Source organism: Carassius gibelio, chromosome A7 (assembly GCF_023724105.1).
Source record: "Carassius gibelio isolate Cgi1373 ecotype wild population from Czech Republic chromosome A7, carGib1.2-hapl.c, whole genome shotgun sequence".
Classification (NCBI taxonomy): domain Eukaryota; kingdom Metazoa; phylum Chordata; class Actinopteri; order Cypriniformes; family Cyprinidae; genus Carassius; species Carassius gibelio.
Window position 1 is genome coordinate 28,996,045 of NC_068377.1, and position 26,270 is coordinate 29,022,314.

The 26,270-nt window shown below is 38.7% G+C and overlaps 1 protein-coding gene across 1 annotated transcript in view; it reads right to left on the minus strand.

Moving 5' to 3' along the window:
* LOC128017091 (trithorax group protein osa-like) overlaps positions 1 to 17,368 on the minus strand; it is a 72,721-nt gene extending 55,353 nt beyond the window's left edge. Inside the window, exon 1 of the mRNA XM_052602267.1 lies at positions 17,013 to 17,368. Within this exon, the coding sequence (XP_052458227.1) occupies positions 17,013 to 17,060 (48 nt within the window). The 5' untranslated portion in view covers positions 17,061 to 17,368. The remainder of the gene's footprint in view (positions 1 to 17,012) is intronic.
* Between the last annotated feature and the right edge of the window lie 8,902 nt (positions 17,369 to 26,270).

Below are 26,270 nucleotides of genomic sequence, written 5' to 3' on the forward strand. Positions count from 1 at the left end.
CCAGTTTTATGTATATTTATACTGTACACACTAACACACACACACATACATATATATATATATATATATATATATATATATATATATATATATATATATATATACATACACACATACATACATAAAGACAGATAGATAGACAGAGAGAGAGAGAGAGAGAGAGAGAGAGAGAATACCATCAGCTCACTATTAAAGCAACTGAAATAATTGGAAAGCCCCCAACATGTATGTGTGTGAGACTACGGGCACACTGCGGTTAAGGTGTATCCCTCCATTCTTCACTTACCCGTCCACCATAGAAGCCTCCTGTCTCTTTATCTCTGAAGGCTAAATAATGGACCTGCAGCAGTTGGGTCGGCCCGCTCTAGAGCAGAGATCACTCAGATCAATGTCCACTGCTCACTTTCTTTCTCTGATGCCACATCCCTCCTTTCTTTATCTCTTTCTTTTGGACTGAATGCGGTCATCTGTTCTTTCTGCCTCCTGTCCCCCCACCTTTCCATCTCACGCTCTCTTTTGGTGGACCTCCTTTCTAATAAATCTCATGAATGGTTCTCCCTCACTAGCTCTTGCTTAAATGCGTCACAGCAAATACAGCCCTCTTAAAACGGCACCACATAAACCTAGACCCTGTGTTTGTGTTTGTTTGTGAGATAACGTCCTTGAGGGGGCAAGAGAAGAGCTGGTTATTGATTGGAGGTCCCTGTACGACACAGAGGCTTTTGATTTCTCTTGTAGAGCACTGCCTCTACCTTGTCCTCCCAACAGTATTCTACAAAGTCAAATAGAGTCGACTATTGACTGCTGTTCACCTATACTATCAAAATGCCACACTCTTGACTGTTTCTATAGTCACATTAGATTGTGTGGAAAAAAACAAAAAGGTCTGAGTTGACTTTTCAGTCAATACCTACACACCAGTCCTGCTGTAGATATTTGGACACTTAATGTATCAGAAATAGCTGTTTTTCTTAACAATTTCTGTTTACATCTATGATGTTAGCACATAATTTGATGTCAGTCTTTGTAACATCACTTTTTGTAACCAAAAGTCCTTTGCCATGGCATTATGGTTTAGTAAGGTAATTGAAACTTAGCCAAATCTCTTTAAAAGGTGTGAGAACGTCATGATGAAATGGACGTTCTTCTGTTTTTTGATGCACATCTGAGTGTATTACACAATGAATGAGAGCTTGCACTTGATTGTAGGAATGGATTTAAGTCGGTATTTTTCACCAGAATATTGACATTTTGAATAAACATTACTAGGTCGAAAAACAAGTAAAAATTTAAATATGCATGAAGGAATTGTTCACAATGAGATCAATAACATGTCTTTTGAAAAAAGCCAACTTTAAAATAAATGGCACTTATGATACAAAATGCAAAGACTTTTAAGTATTTTTAAGTTTGCTTTAATTGTGCAAACATTGTTTGGGAGCAAAGCAGGTTAAGTAAAGTGTGCTTATTATGCCACATATGTCTACTGGAAATAACATTTGTTAATAAAAGCTGCCAAAAGACTTTTTTCCGTTACAGCAGCCAGCCAGGAAATACATATGTCTCACACCAGATGTATTGTGGGGCCCATGCTTATTAAAACAGCAATAAAGAATGAGCTTTCATCACGCAGCATGCAGAATATGCTTATGTCAAACAGGTATCAAAAGATGTTTCCTATTATGGGTTGACGGATATAGATTTCTTTCAGTGGCATATGGCGGATATGCAATGTATCTGGTTAATGTAATTTACATGTACACATATGCTAAAATATTTATTACAAATTCACCCAAAAATGTCTGAACAGAGAAAAATGCTAATATCTGTATACTTATGGACATTATTAGGCCAAAAATATAATATTTATGGATGTCTACTCACTTATTTGTAAGCACAGAGAAGTTGACATTTATATTTGCAAGCCTGACACACATAGAAGCGCATACATAGGCTACTTGAGACAACCACACACAGTTGTTAACTGGTGGGATAAAATAAAATCATCTTCTTGGTTAAAGAGAGGTCTGATAATCTGTATGAAGAGGGATTTGATGGAATGAATTAATGTATTAATACTCCAGGCGCTTAGAGTTGCAATCACCCCATTGCAATGCAGAGAGAACCGTGCCCGCGCCGCGGCATCAGTGCCACTTCCAATGTGTCAAATGTTAATGACCTGCTAGGGAGAAGAATCTATCCACATGTTCATTTGTCATTAAGAAGGAATATTTTAACAACAGACGCTCAAGTGCTACAGTGCCACAACAATTTAGGGGAAAAGGAGGAGGTAAAGAGAGGGAGGAGGGGAGTTCTGACAGATAAAAGAGGAGGAATGTATTCCTGCAGCCAGCAACTCTATAAAGGGGGATGGCGAAAAACAAAAATGCTTTGTATCAGCACAAACGCACACACCGACTGCACCACAGCACTACTGCCAATATTTTGTTGTGTCAGTAGGTCAGAGAACAGGGAGCTTTATGGGGGAAAGTGCCTCTATTGCCTGAGTGGCAGTCAGTCTTGTTGTATAACAGAGACAGAGAGAGACGATCCTACTGTTACTGCTTGCTGGGTGGTTGAAAGGCCAAAGATGCCATCTACATCCTGCTGAAGAACAACACATGTAGCTGACTCCTACACAACCACATGTACTCGGAAAGTGATGTCATTACAGCAGCTGCATAAACATGCACTGGGAAATCAATGAGCGTATGGTACATTTATCAGGCCCTGATGTGGCAGCATAGAAATGCCCAGCCCAGCTGTTATAATAGAAAGCAGTGTGATCGAGAGAAAACTAGAAAGATCTAAACTAACAAGACGTAGAAAGAAGAGAAAAAGAGAAATACCCTCAGCAAGCTAGTCCTACATAAACTGTGTTTTCTTAAATCAAGCTGCCTGGGGGCAGAAACTCAATCAAACTGTTGGAGGACATATTTAAGATGCAGAAATGACCAAATAGAGTGAATTAAGGGATGTGACCAGTGGCAGAATACTTGTAAAACGATGTGAAACAATCCTGATCATAAACAGGCTTACATAATCTTGCCACAGTCCGATCTGGCTACCTTGAATAGACACAAATTTGTGGTCAGCTGAAAGTAGGTATTGATTTTCAATATAGTTTTCAATCTAATTTTTATTTCAGCAATATATATGTATGTATAGCCGATATTAGGGCTGTAACTGTCAAGCAATTAAAAATTTGAATCTAATTAATTACACAATGTGGCCATTAATGAATCTAATTAATCAGATATTAATCTCACATCAAATTTGGCTGAGAAAATACCCACAAAACATCAGTTAAAGCTATTTTTGTCACATGAGAAAAGCATCACAAGGGTATTACAAAAAGTGGCATTAGAAAGAAATTTTACTTAAACTGCCATAGGTAGCAGTAAATTTCTTAATGAACAAGTCATTTAATCATTCATTAAATTCGTTCAAATGGCTAATTCATTCAGGAATTAAGTAAATGGCTCTCTTTATGAATGGCCAATTGAATCATTGGCTCACACGATTCATTCATAATGCGGATTAATTAATTCATACTGTGCATTGCTTGGAGACGCACAACCGTTCTGTTGTTGCTTTAAAGAGCAGGTTATATGGGTTTTTGAAAAATATTTATTTTGCAGTTTATAATGTAGCTATCCTTAAATGAAAACAATCTGCAAAGTTGTTAATCAAAAAAGTGCATGATAAATAAAGATACTGTCTCTCAAAAGAGAGAGTCGGTTCTGAAACGCCTCAACGAGTCTTATATTTTCTAATCTTTTGACTGTTACCGGTATACGTCACTGGGTAACACATGTGCATACAAACAAAGTATGACCTTCACACAAGCACTTCCGCTATTAGTGTGTTTACATGATGTTGTGAAGACACTGTGTTCAAGGATAACACAGAAATACAATTCGGACCTTTTGTTGTGTGCATGTAATTTTATCAAGGACCGCTTCTCTAATCTTGGTTTTTATCTTCGATTGCTTCTAGTCTTCATAATTTGGACTAACAAGCGCACCGAACCACAACCTGTAAGTAGTATGATCGATACATTGTGTATATTTTCAAATGTTTTATGTAAAGGTGCTTTGTCAGTGGTAGCACTGGCCCAATGACTCCTCTCTGTGCCAATCACAACAGGCTTGTCCAGCTGACCAATCAGAGCAGAGTAGGCTTGGGGAAGGGAGCAGTTTGAACGAATCATTTCCTAATCATTGGCAAATTACTCTTATATTAAATGTATATTCTGAGAAAATTACAATGTTTTCTGACCTTAGATGCAATTAAACCTGTTGTAGACTCATCCCAATGTCACCTCAGTTCAGACAGCTGTTTAGTTAGGATTCGTGGATGTCCTGTCAATTACATGTAGGCCTACAGTAGTGAGTAACTGTTGATGCTTGCCGCAGAATCCCTTCAAAATCCATTAAAGTAATTAAACAAATATCACGGAGAGGGAGAAAGAGAGAAAGAGAGTAATAAGATTCCCTGGCTGCATGGTAGCTGTGGAATTTGGTCCTAATGGAGAGTACCTCCAGCCTTCATCGTGTTTGATTTGGAGGTCTGAGAGAGGTAGAAATATTTTCCTCCTACTCGCGGAGAATAAAGCCGACTCTTGAGGAGATAAGTGCGAAATCATTTCTAATGAGGAAATTTCACCTTTATCAATCTTACATTTGACAGTGAAACTCATCTGCGGTTGTTTTCCCGGGCTGACGCAGTTCTTTGCGCGCAAGCTTATGACACATATTATGGGACTGTTTAGCAAATGATAAACTCTTTATGAGCAACACATCAAATTGATAGCAGATAAAACCGAGTGCTGCCTCATTCCTAAAAACTTGCAAAACACCACTGCTGACTTTTAGATACACTAATATCTGAAGTGAGAGCGATAACACGCACAAGAAATCCTACACTTTGATGTCTCGCCCTATTTTGTGGTTTCGGCAGGGTCTTTAGCGATTTAATTCATCTCAGAGCTCTCCGGGGTTTAGGAAATCTGGGCCAAACTGTGATTGAAGCCATTAGAGCAACCCCTTCAAAACACTTTAGGGTGTGCATGAGAAAATGAGATGAAGTAAGGGATGGAAAAATAAGCAGGGAGAAAAGTGCATGACTAACTTATTGTCTTCTCTATTCACAACAGTCTGACATTTGACCAAAAGGTGAATTGTTAGAGGTTTATTTGGATGGTCTACTTTGATGAACTCCTTGGATGTTCACTAAAGGATGTGAGAAATAACATGCAGCTGTACATGTAATGCCGTGGAAATCCACACAAGAGCACTGGCAAACCCTGCTTTACCTGATGACCTGGCTCTCAGTTACATCATCATCTGTTTGTAGGTCTCATGGGACAAGAGGTTAAGATACTTATAAAACCCCTCTAACCGCCACTTGCAGTATATGCAGACACTTCCACACATGCAATCACAGTTACAGTCTTTTTACCAGGCCAAGAAGGAATTCTCAGTTTGTTTTAATATTCTGGTAATGGCTGAAGGATACAGAAGAGGGAAAAGAGTCAGACAAGTATGACTGATTTTTAAATGGCTTTTGTAGTGAATGATTCATTATCTCTCCCATTCTCTCTCTCTCTCTCTCTCTCATACACACTCACACTCACACACACACACGCTCTTTCTGTTTCTTCCCTCGCTCTGACTTTCCTGTCATTGCTGACATGCAATCACAGTACGAAATGAGCTTGCCCCTCCACCAAAATGAGCATCTTGATTTCAGTTCTCATGTCTAAAAATAACTAAACAGTGGATTAAAAAAAAACAAGAACCACAGAGACATAGTGATGTGTGCAGAGTTTGCAAATGACTGCAACAATAAACAATTTGTTTATTGCTCTTATTCTCTGTCTATAGGATTTCCAATGATAGTGCATTCTTTATCTAGAATTGTTGGCACATTTGTAGCCAATTAAATCAAATGCAAAGTATAACTTGGCTCTAAGACAATAGTCTCTTTTACTTTTCTTGTTTAGTATCTTGAAACAATAATCAATTATTTTTCTTTTTTTATCATTCCACATGGAAACTTTGAAGAAAGTGCCACAGATTTCACAAAAGTCTACCGATTCCCATCTCAATATGGGTTCTTTAAAATAGTTTATTGGGATGGCTGGAGACACCTGTATATGTTTGTAACCTGAATCACTGGGCAAACCATGGTAAAACATTATGTCTGAAACAAGTTACACAGTGAACCATGTGCCACAATCTATTACTATGGGCTTGCAAACGGACACTTTGTGTTCAAGCATAGGCCTACTACTGCCATAGTGGCTCTCTCACTGACCTCATCACTTACACACATTCATGGAGACAAAAAGAGGATAAAATAATAAAAGGAAGGAAGGAAGGCAATGAAAAGAAAAAGAAAATATATGTGGGTGTATTTAATGAACATTAGAGGAACAATGAAAAAAACTGAGAAAAATAGGTGTCTATCATTCGTGAAGGTAGTCTTCACGAAAAGGAACTACATGAAAGTGGCAAGCACACTTGTGATCAAACGAAGAGCCACACACACACAGGCTCTGTTAATGGATGACACAAGGGAGGAGGGAGTGACCTAGAATACCACTCACAGACAAGACAACAACGAAACAATACAGAAGACAGCCCATAATACTCACTAATTCAACACCGTTACCTGATAGATTGTTACCACAATAACCTATGTGCACAGTCATAGATCATTTTCATTTCACATACATTACTTTGTTTCTTTCATTACAAACATAGATAAAAATGTCTTTGTGTATGAATAAATAAAATCCTTCCCCTACCATCTCCACTAATTAATAATTTACACCCCATTCCATTTGTATCCCTTAGAAAGAAGTAGGAAAAAGATCGCACTTATGAAAAACTGCCAAGGTTACTAAGACAACTGCTTCTGGGAATAAGTGCCTTATGAAGTGCCAGGAATTCTGGGTATTTTTACTTTGGGCCGCAGAAGAAATTGCGGCTGTTTGCAAGCATGTGCATTCTTGTGGGCATGTTCGAGGTCTTGGAGGAACATTCATCACGTTGTACGCACGTTCAACCAAGAAATATTTACTTGTTCTTTTGTTGCAACATGGGCTCTTTGAAGTTTCCTGTGAGTCACATTACTGATTAATCTTCAGTCACATCTGTGTTCAGCTGCACCCTTGGAAGAACACCCACTGAGGTTGTTCAAGTTTAGAATTTCTCTAAAAACCAAAATAAAATCAAAACTGACCCTGTTTACATTCTTAACATGTTTGTGGTCTTTACTTTTCAGATGACAACACCAAACCCTCATACTTTTCAATTCATCTCCTCCAAGCACAAATCCCACACTGCATTTTTTGTCCCACTGACAATCCAGTTTAACTCAGAAATACACTCACCTAAAGAATAATTAGGAACACCATACTAATGTGTTTGACCTCCTTTCGCCTTCAGAACTGCCTTAATTCTACGTGGCATTGATTCAACAAAGTGCTGAAAGCATTCTTTAGAAATGTAGGCCCATATTGATAGGTTAGCATCTAGCAGTTGATAGAGATTTGTGGGATGCACATCAAGGGCATGACGCTCCCGGTCCACCACATCCCAAAAATGCTCTATTGGGTTGTGATCTGGTGACTGTGGGGGCCATTTTAGTACAGTGAACTCATTGTCATGTTCAAGAAACCAATTTGAAATTATTTAAGCTTTGTGACATGGTACCTTATCCTGCTGGAAGTAGCCATCAGAGGATGGGTACATGGTGGTCATAAAGGGATTGACATGGTCAGAAACAATGCTCAGGTAGGCTGTGGCATTTAAACGATGCCTAATTGGCACTAAGGGGCTTAAAGTGTTCAGTAAAACATCCCCCACACCATTACACCAACACCACCAGCCTGCACAGTGGTAACAAGGCATAATGGATCCATGTTCTCATTCTGTTTACGCCAAATTCTGACTCTACCATCTGAATGTCTCAACAGAAATCGAGACTCATCAGACCAGGCAACATTTTCCAACTGTCCAATTTTGGTGAGCTTGTGCAAATTGTAGCCTCTTTTTCCTATTTGTAGTGGAGATGAGTGGTACCCGGTGGGGTCTTCTGCTGTGGTAGCCCATCCGCCTCAAGGTTGTGTGTGTTGTGGCTTCACAAATGCTTTGCTGCATACCTCGGTTGTAACGAGTGGTTATTTCAGTCAAAGTTGCTCTTCTATCAGCATTTTCGCCCACAGGACTGCCGCATACTGGATGTTTTTCCTTTTTCACACCATTCTTTGTAAACCCTTGAAATGGTTGTGCATGAAAATCCCAGTAACTGAGCAGATTGTGAAATACTCAGGCTGGCCCGTCTAGCACCAACAACCATACCACGCTTAAAATTGCTTAAATCACCTTTCTTTCCCATTCTGACATTCAGTTTGGAGTTGAGGAGATTGTCTAGACCAGGACCACACCCCTAAATGCATTGAAGGAACTGCCATGTGATTGGTTGATTAGATAATTGCATTAATGAGAAATTGAACAGGTGTTCCTAATAATCCTTTAGGTGAGTGTATGTGACATTACGTCAGGTAACATGGATTGCACTTGTGGCGTCATGTTGACTTAAGCCTGATGCACACTATATGTGATATTGGCTGTCTGGAATTTCTGGAATCATTCTATTGCCAAAGTGCAAATTCATGAGTCTTTGATCACCTGGTGTGACGTTGATCAATGACTAAAGCCGAGTTCAGACTGCACGATTTTCAAAGTAGTCGGGTCACTGTTGTTTTCACACTGCATGACTATCTTGGCCAGCATTCAGTCGCTGCTGTGTTCACAATGCATGATGGATTGGTGACAGAAGGTTTAACTCTGCATGACTTTACGATAGTAAGAATCGCAGACAACTGTGTCTGGCACGCAAACTAAGTTTCACAACCAAACACACGCGAGATGTGACAAGAAAACAACGCGATATCACACGTGCAAGACTGGAGTTCTCTAGTGAGACTGGGATTATTATTAAAAATGTTAGCCCGCAAGAAGATTGCAGTAAGAATTGCCTGTGTACTGATTTGCAGCGAAAACAACAACAAGAAAAGAAGAATATGGAGGAGGAAATTGTTGGGGAGACGCGAGGAACAAGGATTGTGTGTTCCTATATCATGCTTGCTGATATTGTGGTCAATAATGATTTTGAATCGCAGACAGGTCCAGATATTTAGAATGGCAAATATCTCACGGGCATCGGCGACTCGTCTGCGATATTCTCAGATTGCATCTTTGCTTATTCACACTGCGTGATTGTCACGTGCGTGAACGAGCACTGATTTGCCTGTGATTTAAGGCATTTGTTGGCGATTTCTCAAAACCTGTCGGCGAGCCAAAAACTAAAATCATGCAGTCTGAACGCGGCTTAAGTAATGGTCCTTGTGAAGAATCTTAGCCTCCAACAGAGTTCTGTCAGTGTCAGATGTTATGATTCACATGGACTTTTGCACAGTTTTTTTATGATCGCACACCCACTGGCTGTTTTACAATCCTGAACTGTCCTAGTGTTTCTCATCCAGTGTGTTCAACTGGCTTTGCCAACACTGAACCAAGGCTAAATGGCTACAGTGCTGTAGACATCACACAGTCTTCTCTGTCTGTCTTTTTAAGATCACATTGTACAATCTGTCATTGCATAATGCATTGCAAGGACTGAAAAATTGGTACAGTGTGCTTAAAGTGACAGGTTTACCCTAAAATGTTCATATCCTTATATAAAGAACAGATAGTCTGATGACAAAGTTTAGATAGATAGATTAGATTAGAAAATCTGGTCAGCACAGAATTGAAACATGAAAATTTGCTAATTGACCAAGTCCTGAACAGTGAACACTCATTTACAATACAATACAGAAATGTGGAGCTGCACACATTTTATGTCTCGTTCTTCAACAGCACACACACTTTTTGGAATGATGTCCTGGGAATGCTTTCTTGACTGTTCAATATTCTCACTTTATGTCTGTCTGATCAAAGAATGGTTGCAGTTAATTTCATCACTGCGAGCGACTTATAGGGCTTATAGTGGAAGGTAAAACAAACTGTATCCCATCTACCCTGAGAACATGCCTACATTCTGCAAAAGGAGCCACAGGTTCATTACAGTCTGAGCGTGTAATGATGATGCAAGCGGGAAGCCACTGCTGGTGCCGAACAAAGACCTGTATTCCATTCGGTGAGACTATAGACAGACAGTGTTGCAACAGAGTCTAATAATGAGAGAGGAGAAGGAAATTTGATGATCTTGAATGATTTTCTATATGTAAACTATTGAATTAGTCATGCAAATGAGACAAAATGGAATGCTAAATATACACTAGCACCAAAACAGTTACTTAACCATGGCAACTGCCCTGTCCCCTCAGAGCAGTACAATAACCAGAACAAACCGTGTCCTTGCAAATTTTTAGGCATGATGTCATTCACTGGGTACGTGGAGACTTCCATTTCTCAGTGTTTTGTTTAGCTTTTTCCCCCTGACTTTTTCACAAGTAATCTTCCCTTTTTCATTTAAATTCCTTCACTAAAAACCTTTTAAAGTCACAGTGAAACAGAAATAGTGGCTGGAAAACAAAGCACTTATCCCAACCTAAGATCATTTGCTGGTCATATCTGGTTTAAAATGGGTTTTCCAGCCTGGCCGAACAGGTGTTTAGCTGGAATAGGACAAATATAATATATGTAATAAATGAAATAGGAAAAAATCTCGACCCATTCAAAACCAGACTGAGAGACCAGCAATTTCATCTGGTTTCAGAAGTTGTATTTAGGGTATGTTACAGTTTACTTTCTAACATCAATCCCTGATTTGCTATCGAGCTCTAAATATGGTGATGCAAGTTCAAATGACACCTTTTCCTGGTGTCAAATAAAACTAGCATGAAAACTGCTAAAACATTTTAGCATAATTCACTCTCAATGAATAAGCAATAACTAGAGGAAGAAGAACGACTCCACTCACAGGCCTGGAATAAGTCATAAATTTCCCACATTTCTGCACGGAAACAAAAACTTGGCTGCATTTGGCTCCAAATCGGTGTGTGGAGAGTATGCAACTTTTTAAAGCATTTTAGTTGCTGATGCAGCTAAAATGATGTGCCAAATGAATGATGTTCCTCTGGGCTCTCGAGCCATAACAGATGCTGAGTTCACAGGGGGCTTTACAGTAGCTGACTGTCAGAGGTAATGTAAGCAGTCTCTATCATTGTTGCCATCACATCCCCTGACGTTTTCTCCAGAGGCAGCATACATTTCCTTGTTGCTAAGCTCTGGATCTCAAATTCATTTAATAATTGGGATCTAGTATTGTCAAAAGTACCGATGTTGGTACTGAAATGTTAAAAATGTGACAATGCTAGAGTTTCCTCTGATTGGCCATTGTTTTCACGTGCTCAACAGATATGTCTCTGATTGGCTACAACGATCATCGATTCACACATTTTCACAGAGCGCTTATGTAATGGAGGCCAGCGAGTAGGTGCCGGGCTCCTTGTTTGTGTGTCCACCTTCAACCGACCCACTCGGAACAAGAACGAGGTGTGAGAACCCTGAAGAGAATGGTTACACTTACATTATTACTTATTAGGTATCCACTGATAGATGTGGCTTTCAAACGCTCCTGTGTGTATCTGTGTAAGCGGTCGGTAAAAAGTGTGAAGCGATCTTAGTAGCCAATCTAAGACTTATCTGTTGAACACGAGAACACATTGGCCAACTGACCTATCGGTAAGCCACTCCCCTCGAACACAGATGAGCCAATGGCAGTTGAGTATCAGCTGCATAACTCGGACAACTTTAGGTTTTAGCCATAGAGAAACATTGGAAAATCTGAAGCTTTCACTGGTTTGATGGTGTTTATGGTACAAAAATGGAAAAACAATGTGCCTGGAGTACGTGTAAAACTTATTCCAGATATCCTGAGAGGATGGGAAATGGATTTAATTTTATTCCATTTCCTAAACCAAAACAATACAGAGTAAAATATCCCTTAGCATTCAACCCCAATCCCAATGAAAAAGAAAACTCAGTTTCTTTGTCTGAGTTAGCATCAGTAACTAAAGGGGCGGGGCTTACTGATAGGTCAATTAGAGTTGTTTGAGAAGCCACACAACAGTGCTCAATATGCTAGTTGGAAATGCTGGTATAGTCACATTTTTTAAATTTCAGTACCGACTGGTACCAACATTGGTACTTTTGACAACACTATTTGGGCTTATGCATTTAGACTTCATCTTTTCATTCTGCTATGCCAGATTCAGCTCTCACTTCTGACAAAAATAAGGTGCTTGCAAGCTTTCTTCCACGTGTCATTGAGACGCAGGGGTTTCCGGAGAGGGTCGCTTTAAGCTGGCAAAGCTCTGAGGTGAGTGATCTACAGTCTAGTACCTCTGACTAAGTTTTTGTGCAAAGTGTTGGAGACAGGAAAAGAAATTACTCAACCTAATATTCTGTATGTGCTCCTGTTTGTTTTTCATCCCTAGGCAACACTGTTATTTCCTGGTGAGGTCTTGCCTGATCAGTGACACAGTTTTTCTCTCATTCCTCACCTTAGCTTGCTCTCTCTGTCCTTTTCGCCATCTGACGTTAAATCAGGAAGCCAGACTGATAGCAGGAGCACATGAGGGTTTCCCTTCATGGGCGGACGGCCCATGCATTTTTCCTCACATTCATTCTTTATTTTTTTTCCAGTTCCCTTTCTATGCAAAGAGTCAGTACCAAATACCTGGTCTGGAGCTGGCAGGGTTCCTATGAATATGTAAGAAAATCATGTTTGTTTGTTTTTTATATAAGACTAATGTGGACACTTCTTTTAATTTAGATATGGGTCTACTTATGAAAAGCATGTGTGCTTATAGACCACAAAGTTTACTAACACTTCATAAAATGGTTACGTTTTCTGAGGAGACCAGGTTGGAATCACACAATCAGTGTAATTTTTTGAGTAATCATTGATTTATCTTCCAATTACCCTGGTACTCATGCTAATTCTGAGCATAAACATGGGCGTTGGAAGCAAAAAAATAAAAACATAACTGTGAGTGTGTCCAACTCCAGAAAAATTGTACTGGAGTAGATGCCATTTGCTGTATTCTGGTATATTTTAATCAAACAATTGCTTTTTTAGCCACATACAAAGCTTCCTAAAAATGAACACAGCAACACAAGTCTAGTAAGTTGTTTTGATCAAACAAATTGATGTACTGTAGCTAGCTAGCTAGTCTAGCAATAATGTCAGATAACAGTCATAACAACATAGTTTAACTGTAATACGATGCTGCAACGCAGACAACATGATGCCTTTGAAAGCAGCAGGCGAACATATGACGCCCATTCACTTAATTCAGCTTGTTTAGTGACAATATGTGAGCACACAGCCAGACCCACCTGAGCAGCAGATATGTTTAGATGATTTGTTTACCTCGATGGGTCATGGGAGTGCAGCGGCCAGGCGCGAGTAGTGAAAACACGGAATGGAGTTCAATTTATATGGACTGAATGAGCCAAGTGGAATGGATTTAAGGAAGCAGCAGATTGGAAGTCAAGGCTGTAGTTGTAGACCGATGTTTTGTTTAACAAAATTGTGCTTTTTATTTTATGACTTTTGGACTGATGTACAGTGCCATCAAACAGCTTGAAAAATCAAAGATCACATTTTTTATACAACTCTGACTGGATTCGTCAGAAAGAACAAAGTCATAAACACCTAGGATGACTTGAGGGTGAGGAATTTATGGGCTAATTTTCATTTTTGGGTGAACTAACCCTTTAACACATATGAAGTGAATGCAATTTCATTTAAAAATTCAACTTTCAATAAACATATTACAGTGCATGTAACTACCATACAGTCATGCGCAGAAATGATTACAGACAGTACTTGAGCATAGAAAGAGGTTTGTACTAGAAATGCAAACAGTAAAAGTGTATGTTTGTACAGTAAACAGGTCTGTGTGTGTGTGATCAGGAAGACTTGTATTTGGCTAATTCAATACTCAAATGTTAAACCCATGCAATACAGTGGAATATTGCAATAAGTTTAGTAGGCTATACCACCCTACCTTATTAATCAAATATTTTATTTAATTCATTCATTTCTTTTTTATTATTATTATACCCTCATTGGGAGCTGAGCCTCCCTAAAATGAAATTCCAAGAATTGTCCCTGTTGAACAGACATCTGTGCTAAACGGTAAAAGTGAGTGGGTCCAATATCACTGGTTTTTAATGGTTCTGACACCTAAGCTCATGACAACGAGGTAGAAATGTCCATCAGCCACTATGAAAAAACATCTGGGCTAGGACAGCACAACCTTACTAACTTCTTTGTCTGGATTGGAATCACTTCAACAACACCCTATCTACATCTCTCCCTCCCATCCTCCTGATCTATCTCCTCGAGCCACCATATGGCTCCTCCTGCAAATCAGCACAATTTCATCCTTGTCTCCTCACGAAGGAACAACAAGTAAGTCAAGGTGATGCATTTGAGAAGTGTTCTTAGCGCAGGAAAATGACAGAGCGACTGTTTGTGGTATGAGGGTGTGCTGAGTCTCGCTCTTTGAAGACTGTTTTTGAACTCACAAAGAAAAAAAAACCCCTCATAGTTAAATTCCTTCGCACAAGCCCTGACTCAGTGATCTCATCCTAGAAACGGCGGTAAGATAAAAGTTAGATGTGTTGTTTTAAACTTTAACCTAACTTTGAGGTGAGATCCAAGTGTATTCACGAGCGCGGTTCGCATAACAGTGAACCGCTCTGTTCGTGCACGAGATTCGACAACTAGCGCGCGCATTCCTCTCCGGCCCTTTTATTCATCCGTCAGCAGCAGCTTCAAAGCGCACTGACTCATTTGGCCACAGATCACTTCAAATCGACTGGAGCAGAATATCCGGTGCGGGAAATCTACAACTGTGGTATTGGATTCCAGAAAAACTCGCTCACAGCAACTCAGAATTGTAAAATATTTTTTATCATTTAAAATGAAATAAAATATTAATTTATATTTAATAAATATAAATATTATTGAACATAGATTTATTTATTTGAAAATAATATATATATATATATATATATATATATATATATATATATATATATATATATATATATATATATATATATATATATTAATAATAATACATGAGTGACTGTCATGTCAACAAACAGTCTCGCGAAAATGATTGATATATGCCTAGTGTAAAAAAATTGCACTCTGTTCATATTTTATTCATAATCTATTTTATTCGTGGCAAAAAAAAATCTATTTTATTCTCCTATCAGTTAGCCCACCGCTGGTCAAATGTTACAGAAAACGATCCGAGGAAACTCCCTCTTCAACTAAGGGAAACTTATGATACTGAGAAGATGGGACTGTCCATCCGGGGTAAACATGCTGTAAAATATAATAATAGCTCTCGGAAATGTGTTTTGGGCAAATCCGTGACAAAGCGAAGGGGAAGGGGGACAGCGCGTAAATCAGTCGCGTCATTGAACGTTCCCTTGTAGTTTATTGATCTGCAAGAAGCTTATTTAGTACATGTGATCTCAAGCGTGTTCTAAAACAGACAGACAGAGACACTCTTCGCGTGCTTCTCTGAAAATGAGTGATACAAGCTGCCTTAGTCTTTCTTCTTCTGATAGTGAACGAGCCCTCCGCTACTTTAATAATCCCATTACGTATTCTGCTCTGCTTAATCCTGGACACACTGGCAGTCCTGTCCTGTATTTCAACCACCGGCTGTCTCTCTTATCTCTCAGCTATCCACATTAACTGTTAAACACGAGGCTTAAACGCAGCCGCGATTCCGACAGTGAAAACTCACATTATCGCTCATTCTGAGATGATTTACACAGCGCCTGCAGCCCCAGAGCCGCGCTCTCGTCCCCAGTTCTCAGTCTTTTGTTAGCGAGCGCAGCCCCGCAGAGTGTTTGATAAATGCTATTTCATTCCAACAAGCAGACCACATGCTGCTTTAACAGTGTGGCACATTTACCTCTCTGGCTCCATATTGCCTTAAGCCGTATGTATAAAAAACAAAGGTTTTATCAATCGTCAAGTTGCGTTACATGCATCGATAAAGCATGCATGCAAGCTGTTTAAATGACTGAGCTGATAGGATCTCGAGTCTCTTTCAACCTGCTATTCTCTCTGAATCAGAGTTTGTCATAGCAGAGTGTATGGTCAAACCTTTCAGCTAACCAGGGATTTATGAATCATGTTACTAGCACATATATTTTTTTAATAACAAGCAATCACAATGACCAATTCATCAGTAGCTACAAGTAGCCTGCTTATTCCAGTAATGAATCTATTCAATTCGTAACCAGTACTTCCCTGCTACTAATCACAATCACAGTAATGACAAATAACTGTATATTTTAATCACTGAATTCTATAGGGATCTGTGATACAGATATCAACTGTAGTAGTTATTAGTTTATATAGCAGCTTTACTAGCCAACATATTTAAAAGATAAGCTAATAGCTACATCATCTCCTATCTAGCTCAATTGCTACCAGTATCATTCTCTCATGTTAAAACAGCAGTCTTACTTGGCACATGACTAGTCAGAATGACTGCTTCATAATTCAATAAAAATACTAGCAAAATATATACAGTAGGCTAAATGGAACTTCAGGATGTGTGCGTAAATACGTGGGACAGAGCCAGTTAATTGTTGGTGCAGTCTTCAAGTTTGTCTTCTTATCTATGTCTGCCTTATCTAACACACACAAAACTGGGATTTCTCCACTCAAGTCTCCAAACTTCACTGTGAACCCTAAGCATAACAGTAGATGTGTTACAGTATAAAAAGGCAAATGCTGCGTAAAAAGCCCGTGTGGAGGTGCAAGAGGTGCGCGTACTGACAACGTGAAATACACAGGGGTTTAGTTGTAAACACCAAATGATCGTAACATTGGAGCGAGCCACCGTTTAAAGCAATCCAATAAGATGAAACTCATAAACTCACTAATGGGTCCATGCGAGGTGAGTCTAGCCGCTGGGAGACCAGAAGCATCTTGGAGTGCGGGTGAACCACGTAGCCACTGTTAAATCCACTTTGTTTCAGTATGTGTAAACTGTCTAATACAGAAAAGCCTGACTGGGAATCTAATAAAAGATTGTTGATATAAGTCTGGAAATGGTGCTATCGCCCAGCTGTGTGCGCGATTGACAACGAGGAATGAGGATTGCGTCCAAATGAAAGCTAATCTGACATTCCGTTCAAGCGCCAGTCATGTTGATTCTCTTGAACAGGGACTAATAACACAAACGTCTGTGTCAGCTCTCGCTCTACACGGCCACTTACGATCACAGAGCTCTGTGGCTTCCTGGCTGGTGGGCGGAGTCAGACAGTCCATAGGACGCTCCTCTGCGCGATGTCACAGAGGAGGAGACGCCGATGTTCCTCTCGCAGTCTGCGCTTAAAGGGACATTCTCTGTGCTCTCACGCGAATGGGCTTTTCAAAGAAGCGGTGGGGATTTTGCTTCATCCCTGTGACTCGAATCTTTTAAATCCTTTTTCTGTAGGTTGAAGCGAGGGTCTTTTTGTGTGTTATGGATGAGTCACTGAACAATTTACTTAATGTAATCATAAAAAGTGCATATAAATACACATACACACACACCCACCCACACACACACTGTTTTTGTGAAAAGTGGGGACATCCCATAGGAGTAATGGTTTTTATACTGTAGAAACTGTATATTCTATCGGCCTTCACCAACCATACCCCTAAACCTAACCCTCACAGCAAACTTTTTGCATTTTGACTTTCTCCAAAAAAACAAAAAAAAACCAACAACAACTCATTCTGTATGATTTATAAGCGTTTTGAAAAATGGGGACATGGTTTATGTCCTCATAAGTCACCCTCTCCTTGTAATACTGGGTCATACCCATGTCATTATACACAGTTGTGTCCTGATATGTCACAAAAACAAGAGCACACACACACACACAAACAGTTGTACTGTATGCACAATTATGCAATAGCCTATATATATATATATATATATATATTGAAGTGGTTCTCAACAGTCCAAACTGGTGAACTTAAACTTTAACCTGTTGTTGATGTCATAATTAAATTGAGACATAGGTTGCGTTGGAAAGGTGTAGAAAAAAAGCAAACAAGCCAACACATTAAAGGGGGGGTGAAATGCTCGTTTTCACTCAATATCCTGTTAATCTTGAGTACCTATAGAGTAGTACTGCATCCTTCATAACTCTAAAAAGACTAAAAAAGTCTTTAGTTTTATTATATTCATAAGAGAAAGGTAGTCCGATTTTTCCCGGAAAAACACGACTGGCTGGAGGCGTGACGTGTGGGCGGAGCTAAAGAATCACGAGCGCCAGTAGAGTTTTGCGTTGAGAGCACGTGGAAGCTGTGACATTACCGTGAGGGAAAAACCATCATCCAAAACAAACCATGGCTAACATTCAGATTCAGCTGTTTATTTATGATCCAGAATCAGATCCCGAGGCTGAAACTGAACGAGAGCAGCAGCAGCAAAGACACGCGCCGAGCGGGGCTCGAACCCGGGTCTCCGGCATGGGAGGCGGACGCACTAACAAGGAGGCAGAGAAATTTGAAGCAATTTTACTCACCGCCTGTGGTTCCAACACACAATCGTGGCCCTTTTTCGTTGGGATTGCATCATCCTTAAGAAATAAACGATACGCAAATCCGTCGTCAAACTGGGCCTTGTTTGTAAAACAAGCATCTTCGAAATGCAGGGAACAAACAAAAACACTTGCACAACTCCGTTGATGCTCTGTAAAAATAAACTCCATCCACTGGTCCCTTAATGCTGTTTTTTTGGTAATCTGTGCAGGGTTGTCTTGCCCTGGCAACCAAAAACACACTGTGTTTGTGACTTTTCGCGACGCTCTCGCTCTTATCAGTGAATCGCTCTGATCAGTGAAATGTCTGTGCTCTGCCTCGCTATACGGGAGCGCGCGCTCTTCCGGCAGAAGTGCCCTTAGGACCCATATAAGGAAATTCCGCTCCATCTAACGTCACACAGAGCCATACTCGAAAAAAACTTTCCGAAACTTGTGACAAACCGGAAGGAGTATTTTGGGAACAAAAATACTCCTTCAAACGTACAACTTAATTTTTGAACCGTTTCCCATGTTTAGCATGGGAATCCAACTCCTTATCAGTGTAAAAAACTCAGTATGCATGAAATAGCATTTCGCCGCCCCCTTTAATATTCTTAAAACACACACATACAAAAAAAGAACAAAACATTGACTGTAGACTTTATTTTTAATTTGTTTATCTGTCTACTGATAATTTCACAGGGGGAAAAAAAATCTGAGAAAAAAGTGGATAATACATACTTCACTTGAAAATCTGGTTAAATTGGCTCCAAAAAAGCAATGAGTATCTTTCAAAGATTTATATTTTATTTGACAGTTCCAGGGATCAGGTCTTAGTTGCTTTAATGGCTATTTCTTTGTCCAAAAGTGAAGAATTAAGTAGCAAAAGTACCACCAAAATCACTCATTACACCAGCTCTTATTCAAAGAGAATAAGATAAGTGAACATATTCATATATATAACCCTCTCATATCAAGGCTGGCACAAACAGAAAGAGAGAAAGAGTGTTCTAATCCTCTGCTTGCACCTGGAGTCAGGAGAGTTTAGGTTACAGAGCAATTCACACACACACGCACACACACACACACACACAGAGGCACCCCCTCTCCCAAGCTCTTTCACACACAATGCAATGCTCACACAGAGAGGAAAATCCCCCCACCCCACCACCCTGCTCATTCAAATACAAGCCTACAATACAAAGTTAATCACTTTTCATGTTTTGACAAGCATTGGGAATGGGAAGATATGGCCCCTAACCTAGAGTGAAAGGGTTCGATAGCAGTTCAAAACAGTTTCAAGTGTATATGCTTGTCTTTATCGCCATTCTGTGTTTGTACTTCAGATATAATGCCACAACTCTCATGGCAGTGCATATGGTTACACACACACACACACACACACACAAACATACACAAAAAGCGCAATCCCAGAGTGATAGCAATCTCAAGTATTCAGACACTCCCTGCAACTTCTTCATACGCATCAGGTTACAAATGTGCTAAACCTCTTCTTCACCCTCTAACCCAGCCCATTTTTTCTTCCTGTGTCCAACTACATTGTTGAGTGTTCCAACTCATACATACTAAGGCTATCTCAATGTCGTAGACGGCCAGAGGGAGAGAGAGAGAAAGGGTGCTGCTCAACATGAGTAGTCTAAACAAGAACACTCCTTCTATCAACTTTGTGTTTATGCAGTGATGTCACTCATTCCAGTTAGGCTGACATGAAGGTTAAAGCCTCACTGGTTTATGTGTTAGGCTTTTTTCCACCTTTAATTTCTTTCCTCTACACATGTGCAGTATGTGTGAAATGGATGTACAGTGTACACAGATGACTCTCTCTCTTTCTTTCTTCCTTTCTTTCTGTATCATTCATCATCTGGACAGCTGATTCAGGCAAAATACTGGTTATATTTTCTCCGTTCGATGCCTTGCGAATTCAATTAAGCTGATGATTGCTGAGTGGAGTCTTAGAGGGCTGAAGTAACACTGTAGCGCATTCACACACAATGCACATGAATGCAGATAAGCTCTGCATCACAATGTACAAAAAATAATTATGGCATTACAATAGCTTTTAGGACAATGTAGCATGGTAAATTCACTGTACAGCTTTATGTTCCATAGAGTACTAAATACCTAGCTAAGCTTTAACAAAAGTAGCATTCTATCAGAATGTTAATAATAAAAAATAACACTACTTTATAATTAAAAATGATTTATTAAAACATAATTTGTAAAAATAAAATTAATTTATGTGTGCAGGATTATGTTTGTATCTTTATATGTGTCATGGGATAAATCATTGCTTGGCCAAAGTCAGTTCTTCCATTTTCCCTTTCTATATTAAGAAAAACAAGTAAATTACACTAGAATTATCATAGTCTAGCAACAATAAAAAGAAATGAGAAAGAGAGACAGAGAGCTTGTAATAGATAGAGAGAGAGAAAAAGTGCATCATGAATATCTTCCGTATTAGTATGGCAGGAACTTTCGGGAACATTGTGTTAATGATTAATATGAAGTCCATGCATGGCTGCAGCCTCTCTCTCTCTCTCTCTCTCTCTCAATCTCTCTCTCACTCTCTCTCTCTCTCTCTCCCTCACACAAAAATACTCACACACACCACACATAAAATAACTGACTCCTCACCATCTCTCTCTCTCTCCCCTCTTTCCCTTTCCCATAGGCCCAGAGATGGCCAAATTCAGCATAGCCAGTTGTCAAGGTAACTTCAATGCAATCTATTTACCCACCTCTCCTCTCACCCGCCAAGGTCAGCTTTCTCTCTCTTTCTCTCTCTTCTCCTCTCTCGGTTTTGTTCTTTGAACAGCAGGGTAGAACACCCCCTAAAACCATCATTAGCACAAAATTAAAAGAACTGACAAAAGAACAAGAACTGAACTTTCCAAGCCACCAGTCTGCCTCTACATTCAGCTCTACTCTTAGGCCTCCCATTATCGAATTGTAATTTCCATCTTCCCCAAACACACACACACACACACACACACACACACACAAAGAGAGAGATTAGTGTTTATAAAGACTCCCTGCTATGAGGCAGCTCTTAAACTAAAATGAATGTACCGTGGTATGTAGAACTACAACTTAGATCTTTCTTTCTTTCATTTCTAATTTTCATGTTCATCTTGCTATATACATATAAATATATGCTCGCTTTATGATACTGATCCACTAAAGCACACCCAGCATCATTTTCATATCTGCTTAAAAATTAAACAGTACCAAAACTGGTACTCAAGAGCTCCAAATGTAACTGACCAAACCAGATAGATAAAGGCCAATTCAGGTTATCAACACCCTCGTGGAGCTGAGTAACTTTTCTGTTTTAAAATGCAGTTTTTTTAATTAAATTTATTTCTGTGATAGCAAAACAACAATTACTCCAATCTTCAGTGACACAGAATTCTGAAATCCTCCTAATATGCTGATTTTGTGCTCAATAAATATTTATTCTTCTCAATGTAGAAAACAGTGCTATTTAAATTTTTTTTTTATGAAACCAGGATTTTTTACAGGATTCTTTGATGAACAGGAAGTTCAAAAGAACAGCATTTATCTGAAATATGAATCTTTTGGAACAATGTAAATGTCTTTGCTCTCACTTGTGATCATTTTAATGCATCCTTTCTGAATAAAATTATTAATTTCCTATAAAAACCTCCTCTTGACTCCAATCTTTTGAATGGTAGCGTGTCTGTATAGAGGGAGGGCATTGTATCAAATCCATTAGCACAGATTTCAAGTTCACCACCAGAGCTCCCTGTCTGCATAATGTTATTTTTGTTGTCATGGTTTCTGTTCTTTGTTTGCACCTGTTCTTTGTTCTGTTTGACAAGTCACCTGTAATACAGCCTGCTTAATCTCTTGGTTGCATGCAAAGTCTGCCGTTTTTTTTTCTGATTTAATGGCTATGACTTTTCCTGAAGTACAGATGGCTGTTGACTTGTGACACATGGATTATCAGATCTTTATTAGGCTCCTCTATATTGATTAATGTGTTGATTCAAAGTGCTTTAAAGCATTTCTAAGCACTCTTTTTTATATATATTTCACATAAGAGTCAAATTCAACAAAGCATTACTGATAACGTTTGCAATATGATATCACATGGATTATCAGCTCTTTATGTGGTGATTCAAATTGCTTTTAAGGATTTATAAGCATTCTTTTTTATATATTTCACATAAGTGTCAAATTCAACAAAGCATTATTGATAACATTTTCAATAAGGATTCACATCTGCTTCTGTAACAGGAAAATAAATAATCATAGTGCATATGCTTTTTTTCAGCCAATCAGAAACACTCTTTGCATGTAACTTAGTTTGTGTATTTAGGTTTGCTGTCTTTGTTGTTGTAATTATCAAAAGTCCTTAAATCACTGACAGCACTTTTAATTGAAATTTAACAAACAGTTTTCAACAATAATAGCACTTCCAAAACAGAGAAAATATTTAATATATAATTTACTTTTTAATTGTTAAAGTTCAGGTAACTGTCACTGATTAGGATTGCCCTTTTCATTGGAGCCATACTGATGAAAATATACTTCTAATTTGTTTAGCAGGTGCTTTTATCCAAAATGACTTAGAAAAGAGAACAATACGAACAGAAGCAAACACAGTCAGCAATACAGAAGAAGAAGATGTAGTGTTACAAATGTGTAATTTAAATTGAGCTCTTCTATAATGTGCTTCTAATTATAGGCACATAAATAACGTTTCTAGGTGCAAAGTTTCATCTGTATTAAGCAGCATATGCTGGGGACTGGGTTACATGGTGTGATTTTGAAGTGTAAGTGTGTGAAGTGTTTTATTAGCTTACTAGTGGAAGCCCCCAGTGTTAGCAATAGGTCAGTAAATCCTTTGTGCCCTGCTGGCAAAGCTGGCACTAGCACACTACAAAACTCACTGCCAACACCTGAGTAATTAGAGAGAAAGTGAGAGTGAGAACGAGAGGAAATACACTGTATGGTAGAATGAGACATGTAACTAAATATGTTTAACTGCCTCACCTTGTTTGCTTTTGCATTCATTAGCCAATGTGAGTCAGTCAGTAGGGTGTGTCAGAAATTACAGCTTGAACTTTGCTCATGTACATGCACTAGCACACGCAAACACATACATACACCAGTTAATAGGTCTGAGTTGTGCATTAACAAAATGTGGGGTTACACAGCTATTGTACTTCTGTAACATGACATATTTCTGAGATATATATATTATATATGTATATATAAAATGAAAAAAAAAAAAAACCCTGATATTTAACTACAAGTAATTTACTATTGGGAATTGATTAGATCGGGGGTGCCAGTATCGAATGGTATATTAAATGTAACGTAACGTAACAGTAATAGTGTAGCATAGCATAGCATAACATAAAATTGGTGAATGTTCTGGTTGCTTTGATTCATCATTAAAGATTACTAAAGACACACACAGTCCAAAAACACTAACAATAAAACAACAACAACAAAAAAAACCACAGTATCACATTGAATTCAGATTCAGTAAAAATAAATAAATTAATGATTCACTAAAAACAACTGGCTCATAATAATAGTCATTAATTTGGGAATCAGGCAGACCGGTTGCTCAAAAACATTGTGTTCCCCTGAAAAAAGTCTGAATTTGCTAAAAAAAAACTAAACAAACAACAACAAAACTTTGTGATGGAAACATTTATAAATAGTAAAGCAATACATATTTCAATACTTTTGTGAGAAAAATGTTTTGTGAGTGAATGCAGAAGCATTGAATTTATTTTGCATCCACTGAAACGTTTTCCACTGAAGCCAATTTCTTGTTAGTTTTAATAGTATTAATTCTTGTGTAAAATCCAATAAACGTACAAGCTGTTAACTTGCATGCCAATTTTTCCATGGAATTCATCCCTGAGCAGTTGGAGAGTTATAAATGAAAGGTCATTTTCACGATTAACTCTTGTTGCTCGGATAGACAAGACAACTCCAGTGAGAAGAGCTGAGGGAAGCAATCAGTGACTGCTAGTGTGTGAGAGAACAGAGAGGTGTATGTGTGAAGGAGGGAAGAAAAGGGACACTTAGGTCTCTCTTTCTCCCTTCATTCTCCCTGTATCAGCATGAAATAAAAAATTAAATAAATAAATAATAATAATAAAAAATGCTGGCCTCTGTTGACACAGCCCTGACCTTCCCCTCATTCTGCTCCCCCATGTGTGAAATTGAATGCCTGCCAGAAAGAATGAGGGAAGAAGGAATAGAGAGAGTGAGACAGAAAGAGAGGCAGAGTGGGGGAAACAGAGAAAAAGACTCTGAAAAAAAGAATCTGAACAAAGCTAAGAGAGAAATCCAATATCACATGAATCAAACAGTGCAGATTGTTGCCGTGCTTTTCCATTTATGGACAGTCCTCCAAATGACAACCACACCAGACATCTTTTCTTTGACACATGCTGCTCTGTCAAAAGAATAGAATTGAACCTCTGCCCCGGGATAGTGTCGCATCGAGAAAAACTGTGTGGAAACATGGTCAGTATATTGTTTATTTGACTTCAACCCATTCCCTGTTCGGAGAGGAGACGGTTTAAATATACATCGTTTGAATGTGACACACATACACACTTCCTTACTAAGCACATGCATTGCCCCAAAGGAAAAAAAAACTATTACAAACAAATGTAATGAAACACCTTTGTCTCAGTCCTCATATGTACTGCTGTACTCAGGAAAAACTGAGTGATGGGGGAGAGAAGTGGAGTAGAGTCAGGAGGAATGACGCGTCTGTGATGTCATGGGGGGCGTCTCCTGCTGACTCCAGACATTTCTGTCATTCCTATAGAGACCAGCTTCCATTGTGCTGTGGGGGACCTTCCATTCATTCAGCTCAGGAAAAGGGAAGGAAAAAGAGCTGGGGAACAGGGAGGGAGGGAAGAACAGAAAAAGAAGAGGGTGGGGTGTGATGGGGTGTTCTTACATTCTGTAGTCGTACGAGGTGTTGAGAGGAATGAAACAGGGCTGTTATGAGGAATTAAGAATGTTACTGTATTTGTGGAAGTCAAGAGCTGCTGTTATCTACAGTTAATTACTTTTTATGTATTCAAATATGACTAAATCCACTGGTGGAGTCAACTAGAGACAACTCCATCATATGTGACTATATAAAAAAATCATGTTATTTCTTGCACCTTATCATGACTAGCTACTTTTTTATAGGAATGGGTGCTCCGACGTTCTCAGAATTATAGGAAAGGTCCTTTGTACGCTGATTTGATTTATAATTTATTATTATTATTTATTTAATAACGGCACATTTTTTTAAACAATTGCAATGATCAGAGTTTACACAGTACTAGTGCTCCATCTAGTGGCCTGATTGTGAAATACGATTTTAAAGGAAGTTAATACAAGTGAATTTTCGAAAAAAAATAATAAAAAAAATCGATATATATATATATATATAAAAGAGCTACAGGGTCACCAGAATCAAGATTGAGAACCAGTAGCCACCCCCATTTAAAAAAAAAAAAGTAAATATCTCAATAATTTAATGACAAATTTGCATGTTTAATTCAAAAATATTTAGATTTTTTTTTTATCTGTTTTAAAGTTTTT